Below are 18,759 nucleotides of genomic sequence, written 5' to 3'. Positions count from 1 at the left end.
ATATGATTCCAGAGTGGGAGGTCCCAAAAGAAGAGTGTTATTCTCGGAGAGATTTATGTGTTTATAGAAAATTGTGAAAAGCAGCCTAATGTTCAGGCAGAACTGGAAGAGAATACCCATGTTGGAAATAATTGGGTTTTGCCAAGATGCAAACGGTAAATGGTCCATCTGTCAGTGTTCTTCTCACTCTTGGAAGCGTAGACGAGCCACCATCTGCAGATATGCGTCAGCACAAGCAATTCTGCATGCAATAAGAATCTGTGTCTACATGTGCACATACTGTTGATGCCTGCAGACACAAATGCATTCAATTTTACAGATACATGTAAAAGTAATGTAAAAATATCTTTAGAAAATAAAGTTATTTAAGTTTTATAGCACACTATACTTACAAACATTTGATATGTCTGATAGTTATTTATTTATGTCTTTGCATTTGATGGCAGACAGCCTAAAGAAATCTATCTGCAAAAGCACCAACAACTACTTATTTATCCAAACATCTATGACCATAACAATATTTCAGTCTAACTCTTTTGAAAGACAGGGCAATGGAATACGAAAACTCCACAAACAAATCTACATGCCGCTCATCAACAAGACAGTGAATTTTTCAAAGCATATTCACTTCGTATTTATGAGTAGAAAAGCTGCTATTTAGCTTTTTAATTGCTTATTATAAATATAACATATAATTTTGAATAGCTTCACCACCCACCTCTGTAAATTACCATGATGATCCATCCACTCTGAATGACATGGGGCTGTTTGTTGAAGTTAATAATTTGATTAAACAAATTTAAAAATTAGTTAAATGCCAATTTTAATCATTTTATGCATTTAGCATTATCCTGAAGAGTACCATTAGCATAACATTAACTTTCAATTAATCTAATAAACATTGGCATTTCACTGCCACCTTTTAACCTTTCTTGCTACGCCTACATGTAACATCCCAGAATTTAGGGAGATTCTAAATTGTGAAAATTGTGTGTTGTTGTTGTTCTTATTTGTTTACTTTGTTCAGTGGTAAGGGGGTGGACAGACTATTACTTGAGATTTTATAAACTAAATAAATTGTTGTTTGCAGTCACGGCAGCTTTATAATGCGCGTGTAGGTGTAACAAATAAGACAGAGACGGAAATTAATGGAAAAATAACTCAATCTAAACAGTAGATAGACTTTGGAAATGAGCGAGATCTCTTGTCAGTGCCGAACGCTCGCAAAGAAAAGTCAAGCGGCTGTCAGTTTCCAAGCACAGATGAGACAGACAATGCTGATGATGACAGTGATCAGAGTGGGAAGATAAGAAGATGATACTGGCTGTGAGTAAAGATAGCGCCAATATGAAATAACATCACGTTCGCAAAAGAACTGACTGTTCCCAGTAAAGAACTACACAATCTATAACAAGTTATCAGCACAGAGAAGGTGTTTTGCCCAGAGATAATTACAATAACAGTACCCTGTGGCAATGTGATTGCTCCCAGGTGACATTTTAGGTTATTAAATTGTCATGGTGCACCCTGTTTTGGCTGTGCAGACACTTGAACTGGCTGCCCACAAGACTGACTCACAGTTTATCTGCTCCATTTGTTTGACATCTTTACGACATACCATATTAACACAACCTAATTTCATCTGGGCCTCAATGTCTTCTCTTGGCTGTCTCATGGAAATCCTTCAGGGTTAGGTTAGGACTGTTGGGACGTTTGTCTCGACCGAATTACACCAAGTGACATTTCTCCCATCCCATCATGTTTTCCATTTTAAGTTCATGTGGAAAGAATATTGTGACAAACTTGAGAAGTAAGCCTGGGAATTTATATTCTAAAAGTTGTTGAGGGGGGAGAGGAGGTGACATACATACACATGCAAAGCAAACTTTCTGTTATCTGATTACAAAACATTACATCCACAACAGAGACAAAAAGAAGACAGTAACATGCCTGTTCCAAGCAGTTTTGGTGTGACATTAAGAGTTATGTGATCCATTAATAGAAAAAATCAGGGATAAAAAAATAAAAATCTATCAAATTAAGCAACTAATAGCTCCCTTAATGTCTTTGTTTGTGTGCAGATGACACTCCCATCCAGCCACACAGCCAACACGCACCAATCATAATAATTATCCACCAAATAACAACTCCCCAATTATTACAAATGAGATTTTCAAAACTAATAAATTATGATTAAAGTGTTTTTATTTTTCGGCATTAAAAGCATGCCACTTGTTTTTAAATGGGACATTAATGGCCGCGGCCGCGTATGTGCATACTTCACAGGAGCTGTGGCCTCAATTGAAAATGCGCCACGTGTGCATTAATGGATCGCACAATCCATTGCAAACATCTGAGAGAAAATAATTTTTTTTTTTTTTTCATTACCACTGATTTTCTGCATCAGTGCAGTGTCAGTGCTGTCCACCAGCTGCTTTGAGAGCTTTAGGTTTGAATAAATTAGGCTACTTTATATAACAATATTGATTAATGTGAGATTGTACAATGTTTCACAGTTGTATGTTTACCACTAAATCTTAATGTTCACTAACTGTCAGGTGATGCAGCCCTCGACGGCAGCAGCTCTGATTAGAGAATTTCCCTGCAAGGCACCGACGCGTATGTTGCGGAGCAAACAAAAAAGATTACATTAATTACTAATACTCACATCTTGCAGGGAGATCATAGCCGCAGGTGATCTTGGCATTGCCGGTTTCACAGCCATTTAGTGAGTGACACTCATCATAGAGACAGGACCCCGCCGCTTTGTGTATGCAGCCATCAACTGAAACAAACAGAGGTACAAAGAGAAGTGAGGCCTACCTGAGGAGAAACACACCAAACCAGGCGCACACACATATCTCAAACCAGTCGGGCTAATCAGTAGTTAGTGGGATTTCTCATGTCAAAACAAACAACCATTTACAGGAACAGGAAGATGACGAAACAAAAAGAGAATACGTTAGACTCTGGTTACTGAAATCCACATTCTCAAATTATCTTCATAGGTCGGTGTCTCCGCTCTGTAGGGACACTGGGTCTGCCATAGTATTCTGCGCCTGTTGCTGGTAAATATTGACGAGCTTAGAAATGAAATTAGCTGGGCTTGGATCTAATAACGCCTCCACACACAGTGAAAATGAGACTGTTCTTCCTGTAATCCCTCTCCACTGTCAACAGCGATATACAGTCAGATCATTAACTGTATTTTCTGCCCTGTGGTGGGAATCTTATATCTGTCTGTTCTCTGTGGTGAGCTTGTTATGATGTGGATCTGCGTTCTGATTCTGTCGTGCTCCCTGTTGATGTGTGTGTCCTGGTTCTACCCTAGGCCCCCCACCCCCTAAGGTTTTAATTTTACCAGGTTAAGGCCGCGATACACTTGATTGATGGCACGTCTTACACAAGAAGGCAGAGAGATAGAAATCCACATTATCCGTCTCTGAAAGCCTGACATCCCTCCAAGAGCATGTTATCAATCACAGTGAAACATCATAAAATCCTTCTCAAGTTGTCCTGTAAAAATCCTCACAAGGCATTAGAAGATAACGGAGCCAGGGGGAGGAACGGCAGCAGTCGGACAAAGCAACGTATCCCTTCTTTGGTTTCTCTATGTAAACACTTGTCTAATGGTGAGAACAAGCTTCAGCCTCGTGTCATCCATCAAAGCTAAAACGGCTGAGTGGGAATAATAAAGATTTTGTATTCTGAGCAGATAAAGAAATAAGAGAACCGAGAGAGGCACACATGTGAAATCTGAATTATTATTTCTCAATTCCTGATAAAAGAACAAATGTGACTAATCACCATCTTCATCTGTAAAGTAATAATTATTCACATACAGAGCAAGGGGAAAACTGTAGAAAAAAAAAAGGCTGGAGATTAGCTATACGCTATCTTCAAGAATGTACTTTGCTTCACATCATCAACACAGACAAAAGGTCTTTTGATGAGGGATGGTCCTTTTCTGAGCTCCTTTCAATTTCTCAGGGATGAGTCAACGACAACAGCTGGGCGGAAGATTTTCTAGCTCTATCAATCATCTTTAATGGACTGAGGGACAGGCAGCTGACAGAGACGAATCTTGATGGCTTTTCGAAAAAGTAACATGAGTCCGACAGTGACGGGGATATGAGGAGGGATCGCTCTGGTGACAGTGAAAGCTACTTAGCACAACACAGAGCAGATGTAGTGCTGGTTGTAGGCTTTGGAATTTTTATTTATTTATTTATTTTATAATATCCACTGTACAAACAAGATTGTCCGTTATTACGAGCCACACTTTTTGCATCATAATTGCTTCTTAACATCCTGCATGAACTGCTAAACGCACAGGCTGAAAAGGAAGCTCAGGGACTATAGGCATGCTTGTTATTTACGGGCATATAATGCTGCTCATCCACAGAACAAAACCTGAAGTCATTGTGTTTATTGCAGCACTTAAATGTGCTCACCTGATGCTGCATCTGTATCATATCAGTGACAAGGCAGACAATATAATCTCCATTCCTACAGTATTCGATTATTAACGTCTAGTAGGGCTGGAAGATTAACATTAAAATAATCTTTCATAGATATCCTGCTGTTTTTATCCAAAATCTTTGCATAATATATGCACAATAATATAATCTGTGCATTAAAAGCAATTGGAGTACAGGTGTATGTGATTACCATTTAAAGCAGATGTATCTTTGCAGACTGATCAATAAAGCTGTATTTGTATTGTTTTGTCACAACTTGAATTCTGGCAGGAGATAAATTTCATGAGAAGGAAAAATATCTTTACTAGAACAGGTGCAAAGTAAACTATGACCTACGTGTGGTCATATATAGTCTGTGTATGTAGCCGGTGTAGGGGGAAAAAAGTTCCTCCAGTTTGCAGTCTTCCTGCAGGAGTTCATCCTCCCCAGACATTTTCTCTCATCACTACAAGGCACGGCTGATCTCTTACCTATGAGCACCTTGGGAACCCAGAAAGCGAAAGCATAAAGTCTGTGTTTCATCTCAGTAGCTGAAGAATGAGATTGTAGATAATAGTTTCAGCTTCCATTTCACCGCTCCTCCTGCTTGCTGATTGCATAAGCTACTGTGAGTGTGAAGCTCCGATGCCGCTGAGTGTGTTACTGTGCTTCTAGCATCAGAGAGTCCCTACAAGCCTGCAAATGTGTTCACAGTGCCCATAAATAGAGAAGAAGATGCTGAACTGATCTGGCTGATTGCCAGAATCCTGGGTGCTGCCGCTACAGATTTAATTTACCTGCTTTACTTAGACTGCTTCACAAAATGGGTGGCGCACAAGAAATGCATCATGGGTAATATGCGTGTCTTTTTCTGTGTATTTGAGAAAGAGATATAAAGTGGGGTAGGGAAGAATAGAGAAGGAGAAGTAAATTCACATTCAATGGCAGAATGAATTGTGAGGCCGTCAAAACTTGACTATGAATGTATTTTTCTGTGTCTGTAATTTAGCAACTAAAAGCGGATCTAAGTTCCCGTAAGTGGAGATATGACCCACATGCAATTTGTCCATCAATTTATTTTCTCATTTAAGTGGGATTTCAGCATTGTTCCCAGCAGATTTCTACATTATGGATGCCTGCATCATTACAAAGGCAGCGTCAGATTCTCATTAACTAAGAATGGCGTTTACATCCATTTCAGAAAAGAGGACAAGTCTTGTTGTTCACAACAAAACATCGCAGTTTCAACAGCCACAAACAGTAAAAATCCACAAGTTTCTTATTTAATTATGATCATCTGTAAATGTGATTTGATTAGGACATGAAAATGCTGAAGCTGAAATTATTCAGCTACAGTCTAGCCTTGTCGTAAATACATTTCATTTGTTTAATGAAGTCTTGTCGTCGCGTATTGCTGCATGTGTTGAAGTAGTTTCAAAATGACTTCTGAATGACTGTGGGTCTACTCCATTATACTTAGGCAAACTAATCATATTCAATGCATCTGTATCCCAGTAGTGAAAGGTGATCAAAGCCGCCTCTCTCTTATCTTCCTGTTTTCAGCCTGAGTCACGTGTCAAGCAGAAGCTCTAGGATGATGTGCTCAGCTTCGCTGTGTGATGCACAATCAGGGGTGCCTGGTGCAATATTTCAACTCCTGTGTTAAGACTTCTTTATGGAGGACATTTCGTTTAACAGGCTTAATATTCAGGGAGCAGCATCTGCTTCTGTCCACCCCACTACTGGGCTTCCTCAACCCCAGTTGAAAAATATCACACTTAATACCTCATCTATCTCTCCTTGCAGCCTGCCACTGCTTTAGGCTGGGCCTATGTGGGACAAAACATTTATTCATCTTCTCCGAGTGCCTTGCTCAGAGAACGCTTCCCTGAGCATCCACTCCAGCAAGTCTGCACAGCTAATGAAGATAACTGTGAGTGGTGGCTGGACGGCATCCCTCTGAACTCATAATGGGAACAAGAAGAGAGCAAGAGACAGAGGGAGAGACATATTGAGAGAGACAAAGGAGACAAGTGTGTGTATGTGTGTGCGTGTGTGTCAGTCTCGAGCAGTTTGAATTAGTTACTCAGCTGTAACCTTGGCTCCTGCCATTGTTGAAGACACCTCTGTCTCGTCCTCTCAAGGCTCCGTTCCCACATGCATTAAGAGACTCAGCAAAGCTCTGCTTACTCTCCCCGGGCTTCTCCCATGCAGCCCGAAAACCAAGGGCTTTCAATCGGTCCCTCAGACACGATGAATACCTGCTCTGCTCTCATTACAATACCCTGCTTTTCAGAAATAGTGTCAGCTGCAATTTTCTCTCCTAATTATTTTCTGCTCCTCTGAGGGTTAGGTTCAGGACTGGAGCCAGAGGAGGCGGCATCGGGTGGGCAGGAGGGAGGGAGGGAGGGAGGGAGAGCTGAATTCTACCTGGCAGCACATGGCGTCTGAATATCAGTCTATAATCTAACAGAGGGGAGCGGACAGGCGTTCGTATCAGGACCGGTCTAAACTTTACCCTACTCTACGCGGCTGTGTGGCATTACCTGCTGATCCACTGACATCTCAACACCAACACTTGTTGTGGGCAGCTCGAGCAATGGGAACCAAAACTTTTATCAATACTCTCTCACACTGAGAGTTGCGCTTTCAACACAAAACTAAACACATCCCTGAAACTATTAAGCCATATATTCCCTCCCGCCTATTTCTTTTTTTTGTAGTATCCATGGCAACAACATATTTCCTTTCTCCTCACAGCACTTTCAGAGCTGTACGCTGATCAAAGCCTCTCCACAATCCCACCTCTGTGATTTACGACACCATTTTCTACTCAACTAATTTCACTGAAGGAGATAATGACATGGATTAGTTGCTAATCAAGTGCCAATCAGAGATCGGGCTGAAGTAAATGTCAGGTGGAATATGTTCAAGCCATTGTGGTTATTCCCTTGTGGTACTGGATTATGTGTCCTAATCACGGCAATTTTGGATGCAACAGGAGCCAACGCTAGCTGTAACCAAGTTCCCACGAAAGGGATAATAATCTCCATTTTACCTATAATACCCAGGTAAACAGGGGATTTCGACTAATAGAATGCCAGGCAGACAGGCACAGATGTTACTCTCCAAAGTGACATAAAATGCCTCAGGATTACATGACTCACAATTCCCCTGACACTGCCATCTACAGTAAGTAGGAACCAGAATAGATGACACAACAATCACAGGTTCCACCGCGACAGAGTCAAAACCCTGTTATTATTGTTACACTTCAGTCCAAGTTGACAAATATGCCAACAAATGTTTTCTCTGACATGGCGTAGAGGAACCTGTTTCAGACCTGACTATTATAATGTAATATATCAATAGCATAGTAGTTTGAGTTTCATTTAGAAATCTGGGTGTGTGTGGCATGAAGTTCAGTTTGACGACACACAGAGAAGCCTCTACTGAGGAGCCCTAAACCAGAGAGAGACCCTAAATGTTCAGCTGCTCAATGAACAAGCATCAGCTGTCAACGGCAGAGGACTGTACCAGCTTTGAATGTGTCTAACTCCAACAACTAGCGAGCTGGTCTGTGGCGAAGAAACAATGTGAGACGCTAAAATTAGGCCACGTAGCACTCAGCTCATGGTAAACAGATTTATTTGAGTAAATGAATTACAATTACAAGTCATAAGAATAATGGTCAGTGCAACTCAAAATAGTGATTGGATTTGAGGTGTAGGGGCTAGAGTTAAGTGGTCTGCACTTAGATATGCACTTTTCTACCTTACTGGTACTCAAAGCACTTTGCACTGCTTCTCATTCATACAATCACACACACACACACTCACTCACACACATATAGCAGTGTTACGCAGCTGACCTAACTCACCAGGGGCAATTTGTTGTTGACAATTCAACAGAAGGAGCCAGGAATTAAACCACCAACTGCACAATTAGTGGATGACCACTTTACCTCCTGATCCACTTCTACTTCATAATAATGTAAAAACACTCTTCACACTTTTCCCAGAGCCGTAAAAGAATGCCAGGCTATGTTACCTCAGCTCATGTGACACTGTCGTTGGAAACCTGGAGCCTGACAGCTGTGGACAACTCGGTGCCAAACCCCAGCTGTGCTGAACTCCCTGTGACAACAGTGACGGCCCCGGCCTTCACGTTTATAGATGTTGTTTTAACCGCTCTGCCTTGTTGCAGGATTCCCTGTCTGAGGTAGCGGAGCCTCTCTGTCCATTAGAAAACCTGAAGTACACTGTCTGCATTCTTTACATAACAGGGCTTCTGTTATTCTTGTGCTTAACAGCAGCTCCAGGCAGGTTGGCTGCACTAAAGCTATCAAATAAAGGTGCTTTCGTAAATGTGTAACAAATAATCGGGACCTTTTTTTAAACAATCAATCTAACCCTGAAACATGTGCATAGATTTTTACTCTACAGGAACAATTTAGAGTTTCACTTTAAACTCTGCAGACAAATTGTATTGTGTTGATCAGATCAACAAATGATTACCCAAATTAGGTGTGACAAGCTGCCCAGTGAGGTTTCCTGCACTCTTTTGTAGTTTGCATGGCACAGCTTTATTTCCTCACAGCATGGGGAAACTGTACAGGCCAACTGGACATGCAAGCAAGTCCATGTACTGAGCTGTACTGATGTTATACAAGTGACCAGCAAAACAGTGCAAAAAAAAAAAAAAACAGCATATCGTCAAGGGACCACTGTAAGCAACATCTTTCAAGACACCGATCCTGTCATTTTGAAACACAGATGGAATATCACAGACTGTGATCACAGCTGCTCACAGAGTGGTATCCTTATATCCTGCCTGATGGAAATTCATAATTTGTGTCTTCTACTACTCATCCCAGGTCCTAAATCCTTCTTTCATTGATGGGTGTGAGATGCCCTAATAATCACAGATAAACACAAACCTCCTCTTACAGCTTTCTTTCCCTCCTTCAATATCACACTCATTTTTCACCTTTGACTCCTCATCCAGTCTCTTATTACAAACAAGCACTCTGTCAATGTGGCTATTATCGCCTCGTCTCCTAGGTTAGATTACCTTTGGCACTCCAGCTTTACTATTACTGCCACAGGAAAGAGGAGGAGTGAAGAAGTAGTGCCAGTGTGGTATGAGAGACTCTTAGATCTTTTTCCTCCAGCAAAATCAATCTGAAGTGCAGCGTGTGTGTATGTGTTGAAGTACGCACATGTGCATCGGTGTGTTCCCTGCTTTCAGAGTAACCTTAGAAAGTTAAACCTTCTTTTAAATGTGATGTCACGTGGAATGGGAATAAAAGCTGCTTCTTCTCAATCTTGTATTTCTTGTATTTTTTTCCAATACGTTAAATTTCTTATTAAAAGAAACACTTTTCCGTTGGTTCTTTAGGTTTATGGGAGGAATCAACACATTTCTGAACTTGAAAACATTGCTAACAAGAACAAACATGACATGCACTTCATTTTTCCCTTTAGGAAATTCAGACATCAAAGTGCTTTCATAGGGGAGGTTAACCATAGCCATACATCTCTGGTGCAAAGTGTACTGTACCCAGCACATAACCCACACATTAAAGGAGAGCTGCTTTTTCCACCATTGCTTCTTCATTGAGTCTATGTTTTTAGTGTGTTTTTAGCGTGATATTAATATTAGGAATCTGTTTTTGTCAGACACACTGTTTGTCCCATAAAACAAATGGCTGGCTATCCTCACATGAGGGACTATTTGGAATCAATAGAACACACACTCGTTTTCATCCAGACATAATTAAATGTCGCCTCCTGAAGAAATTGCCTACTTTGATAAGTTAGGTTAATAAGGGACACACTAATGCTGAGAAAACACAACCCTCAGAGCAGATCCTGGCCAATTTCATCATAAATTACCTCCCTGCACAAAGTTCATCTTTGAGGCACCCAAGAGAGCCTGCTGCAGGATGGTAAAGGATGGCTTTTCCTGGCTAGAGGTAAGAGTTGGAACAGAACCACTTTGTGCAATGCATACACTGTTTTAAGAAGCCACAACAGTAGACAGGGCTAGACAAATGCATGTAATTATTGAGCAATCTGAATAGCAAGCTTTACGGCTGGTGAGGAGAGAAAGCAAGCATGGCTGCCGCTTCAGCCTCTTGGATCTTCAGGCCAAACTCTCTGGCAAGTCTGTAATTGCGGAAATGAAGAAAGATGGAGCCATTCAACGAAAGGCCACTGCTTTGGATTAAAATGCATGAACAGCTGTTGCTATTATGCATGGTTCTTTGGGTTTGCTGGTGCAAGGCACTTCTTCAACAAAGCCTACAGCCTTGTATAATACATTAACATTTGCATAGCAGCATAGAAAGCATGTCAAAACCGGAGGGAGCTATGGAATTAAAAGGTCATTGTGGTTGTTGTATTTCTTGATCATTGACTTTATTTACCTTTGAACATACAAATTAAGGAATTAAATCAATAACCTCACCATATACTGTACTCTAGTCCTTCTGCTTTTTTTTCTACTGACACCGTCATCATAAATCTGCATATAACAATACAATGTCGGGAAATGTGTCACAACAGTGCAGGCTGGTCATATGTTTTCAGTACAGATATATTCTTCATAACTACTGGAACAATCAGATACACATCAACGACATCAACATTGCTTGTGCTAATATTCACTATGTTCTTGCTGAATGATGGATGAAGTACCTGTGGTAATAAAGAACGTATGGTTAGTTACTGTTAACTACTGCTGCTCTGGTCATTCCTTCTCCTTCTTTTATCTCTTGGTGCCACTTGAGCCTAGTTTTACTTTACTTTTCTTTTCTTTTAAACAAGGCAGAGCATAGTAAGGTCGATATACAGACGTGGATATAATTGAAGAACAGTACAATTTGCTATCTTGTTTCTGTCAAGTTAAATAACTCAGTGTTAATAATTTTATGGTATAGAACATACATAGTGTACAATATATATAATATGTATAATATTAGGAGGAAATTAGCGCTTTCTAGGTAACAAGCAAAAAATCATCAACTGACAGTTAAAATAAAAAGGACTAAATAAGATATATACTATATGTTTACCAATAGCAATCTAGCACTACAATAAACAAAATACATACAATACAAATACATAAGCAGCGGACTACTGTAGTGTGTTCCCACGTTTTCCTGATTTTTTCCATGCTTTTACTTACATTTAATATGCACAGCCAGCTGGAAAAAGAGCACTTGAAGTATTTGCATTTGACGGTGTGCAGAAGTTAAATTAATGTTGGTCTTTCATTATTAACATAACTCTGAGTTCTGCCTGTGATGGCAAAAAGGAAGAAGAGAGTTAAGTCTAAGCCTCAAAATCAATACAATTATAGGTAAGTGTTTTTCTTTTCTCCCACAGACGATTACCAGAGTTCTCCAGATAATTAACTATTTTCCATTATAGTGAAACAGTAAACAAGATGATTAAAAGGAGTGAATATTGAATAAAATCATTGGAAATAACTAGTGGGAACAAAATGATTAACTTTGATAATTCTCAAGTAAAAGATATTTTAGGAGTAAGGGCAGTTACTAATCAGGAGATTTATATGTTAACTTTAAAGGTATGAAAGGGAAAAATTACTTTAAAGTTTAAATTTAAAATGTATTAAATTCTCAAGTGTTATTCACCAATTATACTGATTGCTTTTGCCTCAAAAACAAAAACATAATTATGGAGATTCCCTTAACTGTAGCCTATAATTCAGGGTAATCAAAACACTTGTCAGATAAGCCCCAGCGTGTCTTGTTGCTATAAAATCATTACCCTTACACAACTCACAGTAAGCAAACAAAGGGAAACAGGCCATTGGGGCCACAGCTTGTGATAGCCAGGGTGGAATCCCTCCAGTGATTTATCAGACAAGGTCCTGACAACTTTCTTGCAGAATCCCAAAGTGTGCCATCTATTAATTGAGTCTGTGTCAGCGCAGGAGAGATTAAGCGTCCGCAGCTGCCCGCTGAAACCTCTTCCCCAGGCCCAGCTGTGAGACACAAATCAAAGGCCCCGGCACTGAGACCAGCCGGCACAACACAGAGCCCACCTCCATACAAACACAAAGCTCAGCACTAATGTCTTACTGTGATTAACTGTTTGGTAAATATCTCCAGTACAATGCCTGATTACGACTGCTAACCAAATCGGATAAATCATGACGCTTAACTGGTGAATCAGATCGATTCTAATGAGTTGGACGATAATTCGAGAATATTCACTTTGCTTTAAAGATCTACAACAACCACAAGTGCAGTAGAACAGCTCTGTTCCCCGATGAGGAAAACAAGCATCAGAGCCTAACACACTACTCATAGACTTGACTTATAAACATGCCTATGATTTGCCTCTTGACTCCCAGTCCTTCATAAATGATCTTGCTGTGCTTTTCTCCCCAGGCTCCGTTGCACTAAAAAGCCTCAAGTAGACCTCTGAGCTCGCTCCCAGCTTCCCACATCCTCAGTTAAAGGCCTGTCGTCCTCCCACTGCCTCTACTTGTAAAAGCCCTGTGTGGTCTCAGTGCTTAACTAGTGGCCATGGCCTGGCTGCACCATGTGAGGCTCCTTGCTGCAGAGCCAAGGATTAACAGAAATGGGGCTTTTATAATTATACCGTCATGATTCCAGGCCTTTCCTGCTGGTCCTTTTAATTAAGTAGATAATTTTTCTCTAGGGAGGACCAGCTTCACATACTTACCGGCTACACTGGCTTTGGAAAGTATTTAGACCCCTTCACTTTTTGAGCACTTTGTGTCACCAATTCATGTGTGTTTCAATCACATGCAGTGATGGCACGCACAAACGTGAAGTTTCCATTGAGTCATAACAAAGCAATAGTTTTGATTAAATAGATCTTTGCCACGGTTCTAAGAAAAGTCTGCTTTTGAAATGGAGTGATAGGGATGGTATCCTGACCATTCATGTTTGGACACAGTTTTTGTGGAGATTTAATTTTAATTGGATGAAGCTGTAATTCTTGCCCATTAACCTACACTCAATAATACATGACTGCATGATTTTTTAATGTGTTCTTTTTTTACTTCTAATTTTAAAGTTGTGGTTTGAAATCTTAAACATATACAAAAGTATTCATCTTTTTTCCGTGGCATTCCACATTTTTGTCAGCTGCATCCTGTTTGCTTTAACTTTCCTTGACATGTTTATAGAGCTTCACTGGAGCCCACCTGTGGCAAACTGAATTGATTGGACATAGTTTAGAAAGGCGCACACCCGTCCCACAAATAACACTACGTGTCAGGACAAAAAGCAAGTCATTAAGGAACTCTCTGTAGACCTCTGGCGCACATCAGGAAAAGGGTATGAAACCATTTTGGAAAGCTTTGAGTGTTCCTATGAGCACAGTGGCCTCAATATTTGTGAAATGGAAGAAGTTTTGAACAACTAAACTTCCCAGAGATGTTACTTCAGAAGTCCCCTGCAGAGATGGGAGAACCTGACAGAAGGACAACCATCTGAGAATGGGGCAATGGTTCACCTCTCAGCATGACAATGTCCAGAAGCATACAGACAGGACAAAGCTAGAGTGGCTTCAGGACAAGTCTCTTATTGTCCTTGAGTGGCTGAGCCAAAGCGCACACTTAAATCCCACAGAACATCTGTGAAGAGCCCTGAAGATGGCAGTTCACTGATGCTTCCGATCCAATAGGACTTAGATTGAGACAGTCTTCAGTCAGGAAGAATGGTATAAAATGTTCAAATCCAGGTGTCACCAAGCTTGTAGAGACTTACCCAAGAAGCCACACAGCTGCAACTGCTCGTAAAACAGCTTTTACAGAGTAAATTACGGCTATGAATACTGATTTAACATTTGGATTTTTAATAATAAAACACGCAAGTGCTGCATATGACAGTAAAAAAAGCAAAACATAAATTGGTAGGGGTAGGTTAATGAGAGCATTGAAGCATTTTCTTTGTCTCCCCCTACCTCATTGATGACTGTAACAGCTGCCCTATCACAAGTATGGAGGTGAATCTTGGAGGATAATAGGATCTTCTGTCACCATTGCTTTGTGAGTGACAGTGACGAGTCTAATAACGAGGGAAACGCCTGGTCGCTCTTCTATTCAACCATGTCACTGGGGGGACCTATCTCTTCTATCCAGTGAACACCCAGCTTGCTCTGGAGAGGTTTTATTATTCAAATGGAACGTTATAGCGGCCTCTTGACAGCATCCAGATAACTACTTGTTCACAGCTTGGATTAGTGCCCGCTCATTTAAAACACCAAAATATGCAACCCAAAACATTTTTATGATGCACATCAGAAAAAACAGCGGACACCATAGCGGTGGATATGGTAATTTTGGAGACAAATACTATCCCGGCCAAACATTTTTAAAGAAAATAAGCATGATGACCCAACATAATTTCTTGTTTTCCATTTTTCTTTAGTAAAAATATGCTAATTCACAATAATATGTGTCAAGACTTTATGGTTTTGGGATAACAGAATAGTTAATGCTGCATTTGAACATGAGACACTATACTAAAAAGCCTTCACGCTTACTTTCTGTATCACAAACTGGCAAAGCAGGATATCAGTTTGTGAGGCTGTGATGGAAGTCACTGACCTTCTAGAGATGATATGTGGACTTACTATACAGTGCACTGTTACCTCAAAAGAAGATTGGTTATCAATTGTAACTTTAAATCTTTCAAGTCAGTATAAATGCCATCTAAGCAGTGTAACAGCACTGATGGATGTTAAGACATTCAAAACATTTGTTGTTTTTGGGCAAATCTGATTATTTCCTTACAGCCTCGTAAGCAGGTTATGATCTGTCTTTCATGTCCTATACTAAGGCAGGATATGCTGAATCCATTTATGGCATAATTGCTGATGCCACTAAAGAAGAGATTAAGAGATATTATTATAATCAGATTATTTTGCATATTAACTCTGTACCGACAAACAAAAGACATACACACACACAAGGGAAAAAGGAATTTTCAATTTCACATCAAAATACAATATTTACTCAAAGACATATATCTATTGACATCACCTGTGTGCATTACCACCTGATACTGATGCTGCTATGCTATGCAATACCCAAATCAGGCTTGGTCATGCTTAACTAAATATCAGACAAGTGTGGAGAACAGGCAACAGTGACAGATAAGGCAAGCACTGAACACTAAATTAGATAACGACCAGTCTGTGCTTGTTTTTTGCTTCCTGTTGAAACCAATGGGCATTATTCATAATAGTCTGAGTGATGTTTTCTACACAAAAACAATCGCACTACATATATGTACAGTAACACTGAGTACAAGTCCCAGTGCAAATTAAACTAGACAACCTACTAAACCAGAGTGGCAGGCTGCATCTTATAAAGTTCATTTTCACAAATATATGTACACACAGGTTATAATTTATTTAGAAGTATTTATATTGCTTATAACAGAATGAACATGTGAAACTGCTACTAATGTCCATTTGTAAGATCAAATCTGAAACAGACAATGGTGTGTCTGTATCTGCTGTAGTGTGTAAACTCTTGGACTGTTAACACAGTTACCCTGCAGTGAAGTCCATGTGTAGGACTCTGCAGCATAGTGAACAGCTCTTGGCACTTCACATGGCAACTTGGGATTTAGTCAATTGAGAGGGGGGCAAACACAAAGCTGGCCAGCACAAAGTGCTGGCACAGGCTAGATAAACACCAATCAGATTGGAAATGCCAGTGCAGCTCACAGACAGATACCAAAGATTTGTTGTTTTTTTTTACTTTCTTTGTGGGAACACCAAGCACACGGTACATCTACTGTACTCTACTTTACATATTGTCATGTCTAAAGACAGTTTGACTCCAGTTATCTCAAAAACTAAACAGTGTAGTAATCAAGGAAAATGCAGAAAACCATAAGCTAAACATTTTAGAAATAAGAAAGTGTAGTTTTGTTGGCCACATGTCTCTATGAGTCATCACGACTCCATGCAAAAGAATGTGTTGGGTTCCACTAATTCAGATATGCACAGAGGTGTCAAAATGTAATTTGATTGGTCCTAATTAATGCAAACACCAAATTATATTTTATTCCTTCTAGATCTTCAACATCACTGCAGTTGTACTTTAGATACACAAACACATTTGATCACAAATTCACCAAAATGAGTTGATTATACCAAAAAAAAGGCGTCCTGTATGTTGTGAGATTGTGTCACCACCATAAGTGATGGCACTGTTACACTTCATTGACAAAACTAAACAAACAAATGAAGAAACAGTTTGTCTGTTTTGATATGACATGCTCCTTTGTCATGAATACTACTGTGAAAACACCCAATTCCTTGATTATCCTATGAGGATCTTCTAAAATAGCCCAAACAGAATTATTGTTCTCCCTTAGAAAGAGAGCAAAGAAGTGGAGTAGTGACGATTCGAGCACACTAATGTCTTCACTTAGCATGACAGGTGGTCTCAACCTCACAATCGAAGAAGAGAGTAGTCATTGTTTGGTTTGATGTCATGGTGTAACAACCCTTTAAACAGACAAGAGAAATAAGTGTCCTTATGTTCTGACGACAGCTGCTGATTTCACCATCATTACCAACCTCCTTAGACGGGGCCACAGGAACAAAATCATAGTTCAAATGGGGGAATATGAACTAAGGGGAACATCTAAACAGAAACAAGCTGACCTCCGAGATCAATGTAAAACAGTGTCCAGTCACACCACTTCCTCAATGGAAGTCAGCTCTGTGGATGAAGATCTAAGAAGACCCCTAACTCCAAGCCTGACTTGAGTTTGCTTAAATGCATGTCAACAAACCACAATGACTCCCAGACAATGTCTTTTGGATGGTTGAAACAAAAAAGAGCATCAGCATTATGTTCAAAAAAATGTGCTGACAGCTGCTGTGGTCACCACCACATACATAATATTCCCACAAAACATAATATTCCCACAAAACAGGTCCATCTTGTCAATTTGGGCAGGGCCAGAGGATTTAGCTCAACAAAACGCTTTAATCTTAACTGTATCGTAAAGGTTTTTACATAAAATATGAAATATGTCATCAACAAAACAATATGTTATTATGTGTACTATGCAAAGATTCAGAGTTTGGTTCCTCTTTATGTCTGCTTTGCTTTTAATAATGAGTACACCAGCAAAAAATACAATTACAATTAAAGTACAGACTTTTATAGATATATATATATGGTGCGTTGAGTTTGTGTAAGCATATAATGTTTTGCAAATCAGTTTGAATCTGCGACTAGATCTTTGACTAAAGCTTTTCTTTTGTCTAAATAAAGACAATCAATTGAATCACTGAAAAAACTTTAAGCAACAACTTCAAGTGAAAAGTCTCTTTGAAAACCAGCACTTCTTAAAAAATGTAGATAGATGAGATGTAGAAAGATGTGAGTTAATTTTGATATTGATATACATACTGATTCTATTTTACCTGCTATTTTAAGAATCAGCAAATATATTTTATATACATTTTTATAATATATAATATACAATATATATATACAAGTATATTAGTTTTGTTATCTAATATGTGAAAACTTAAAGACTTAACATCTCACAACCAGTCATGATGCAGATATATATCAATTCAGTTTGGTTAATTTCTACAATGTATTAAGATCAAGTCAGCACTACCCATTAATGCCACACTTCAACTTGCTTTTGTCAAATGTTAAATGTCAAATACATCAAAATGCAGAGTGTGTCATCTTTGAGCGCACAGGATCAAAATAAAGTCTGAATGGTAATTTCATATGTTAGACAAGGCAGATTGTGTCACATTAGGGGACTAGGGACTAAAGATGTGACTCTTTTTAGAGGGAAACAAGACTGATACATGTTAAAAGCAAAACTCTGAGCAAAGAAATTAGAGTTTCTTAAGAAATATTTCCAGGATGGGCACATAGATAAAGGTTGATCTTCTGCATAAACATGCACTATTGCTTGCACTATTCCACACAATTACAGGAATTTAACATGGCTCAGACTCCAGAGATGTCAGCTGTAATGTTAATTAGTCGGTGTGAACGAGAGCCCAACAATAGCACTTTGCACAAGTGCCAGAATACCGATACCAAGTTTGTCTGGCATTATGTTAGGACTTGCCTTCTGATAATAAGCCATGCATGCCAAGGTGCATACAAAACAAAACGCTTCAGACAGCTTTAATCCCCCAAATTAGACTGAAAATAAACTTCAATTTTACAGTTATGGCTGCAGTGATAACCAACTGGTGGAATAGAAAGAAAACTCAGGAAGCAAATAAAA

General features: G+C 39.5%; 1 protein-coding gene across 3 annotated transcripts in view; it reads right to left on the bottom strand.

Moving 5' to 3' along the window:
- Positions 1-18,759, bottom strand: part of macrod2 (mono-ADP ribosylhydrolase 2) — a 361,160-nt gene that overhangs the window by 208,861 nt on the left and 133,540 nt on the right. For all 3 annotated transcript variants that reach the window (XM_026353614.1, XM_026353615.1, XM_026353616.1), the window contains exon 5: positions 2,669-2,785. In XM_026353614.1, coding sequence (XP_026209399.1) covers positions 2,669-2,785 — 117 coding nt within the window. The remainder of the gene's footprint in view (positions 1-2,668; positions 2,786-18,759) is intronic.

Source organism: Anabas testudineus, chromosome 15 (genome assembly GCF_900324465.2).
Source record: "Anabas testudineus chromosome 15, fAnaTes1.2, whole genome shotgun sequence".
Lineage (NCBI taxonomy): Eukaryota > Metazoa > Chordata > Actinopteri > Anabantiformes > Anabantidae > Anabas > Anabas testudineus.
This window is presented reverse-complemented; position numbering and strand designations above follow the sequence as displayed.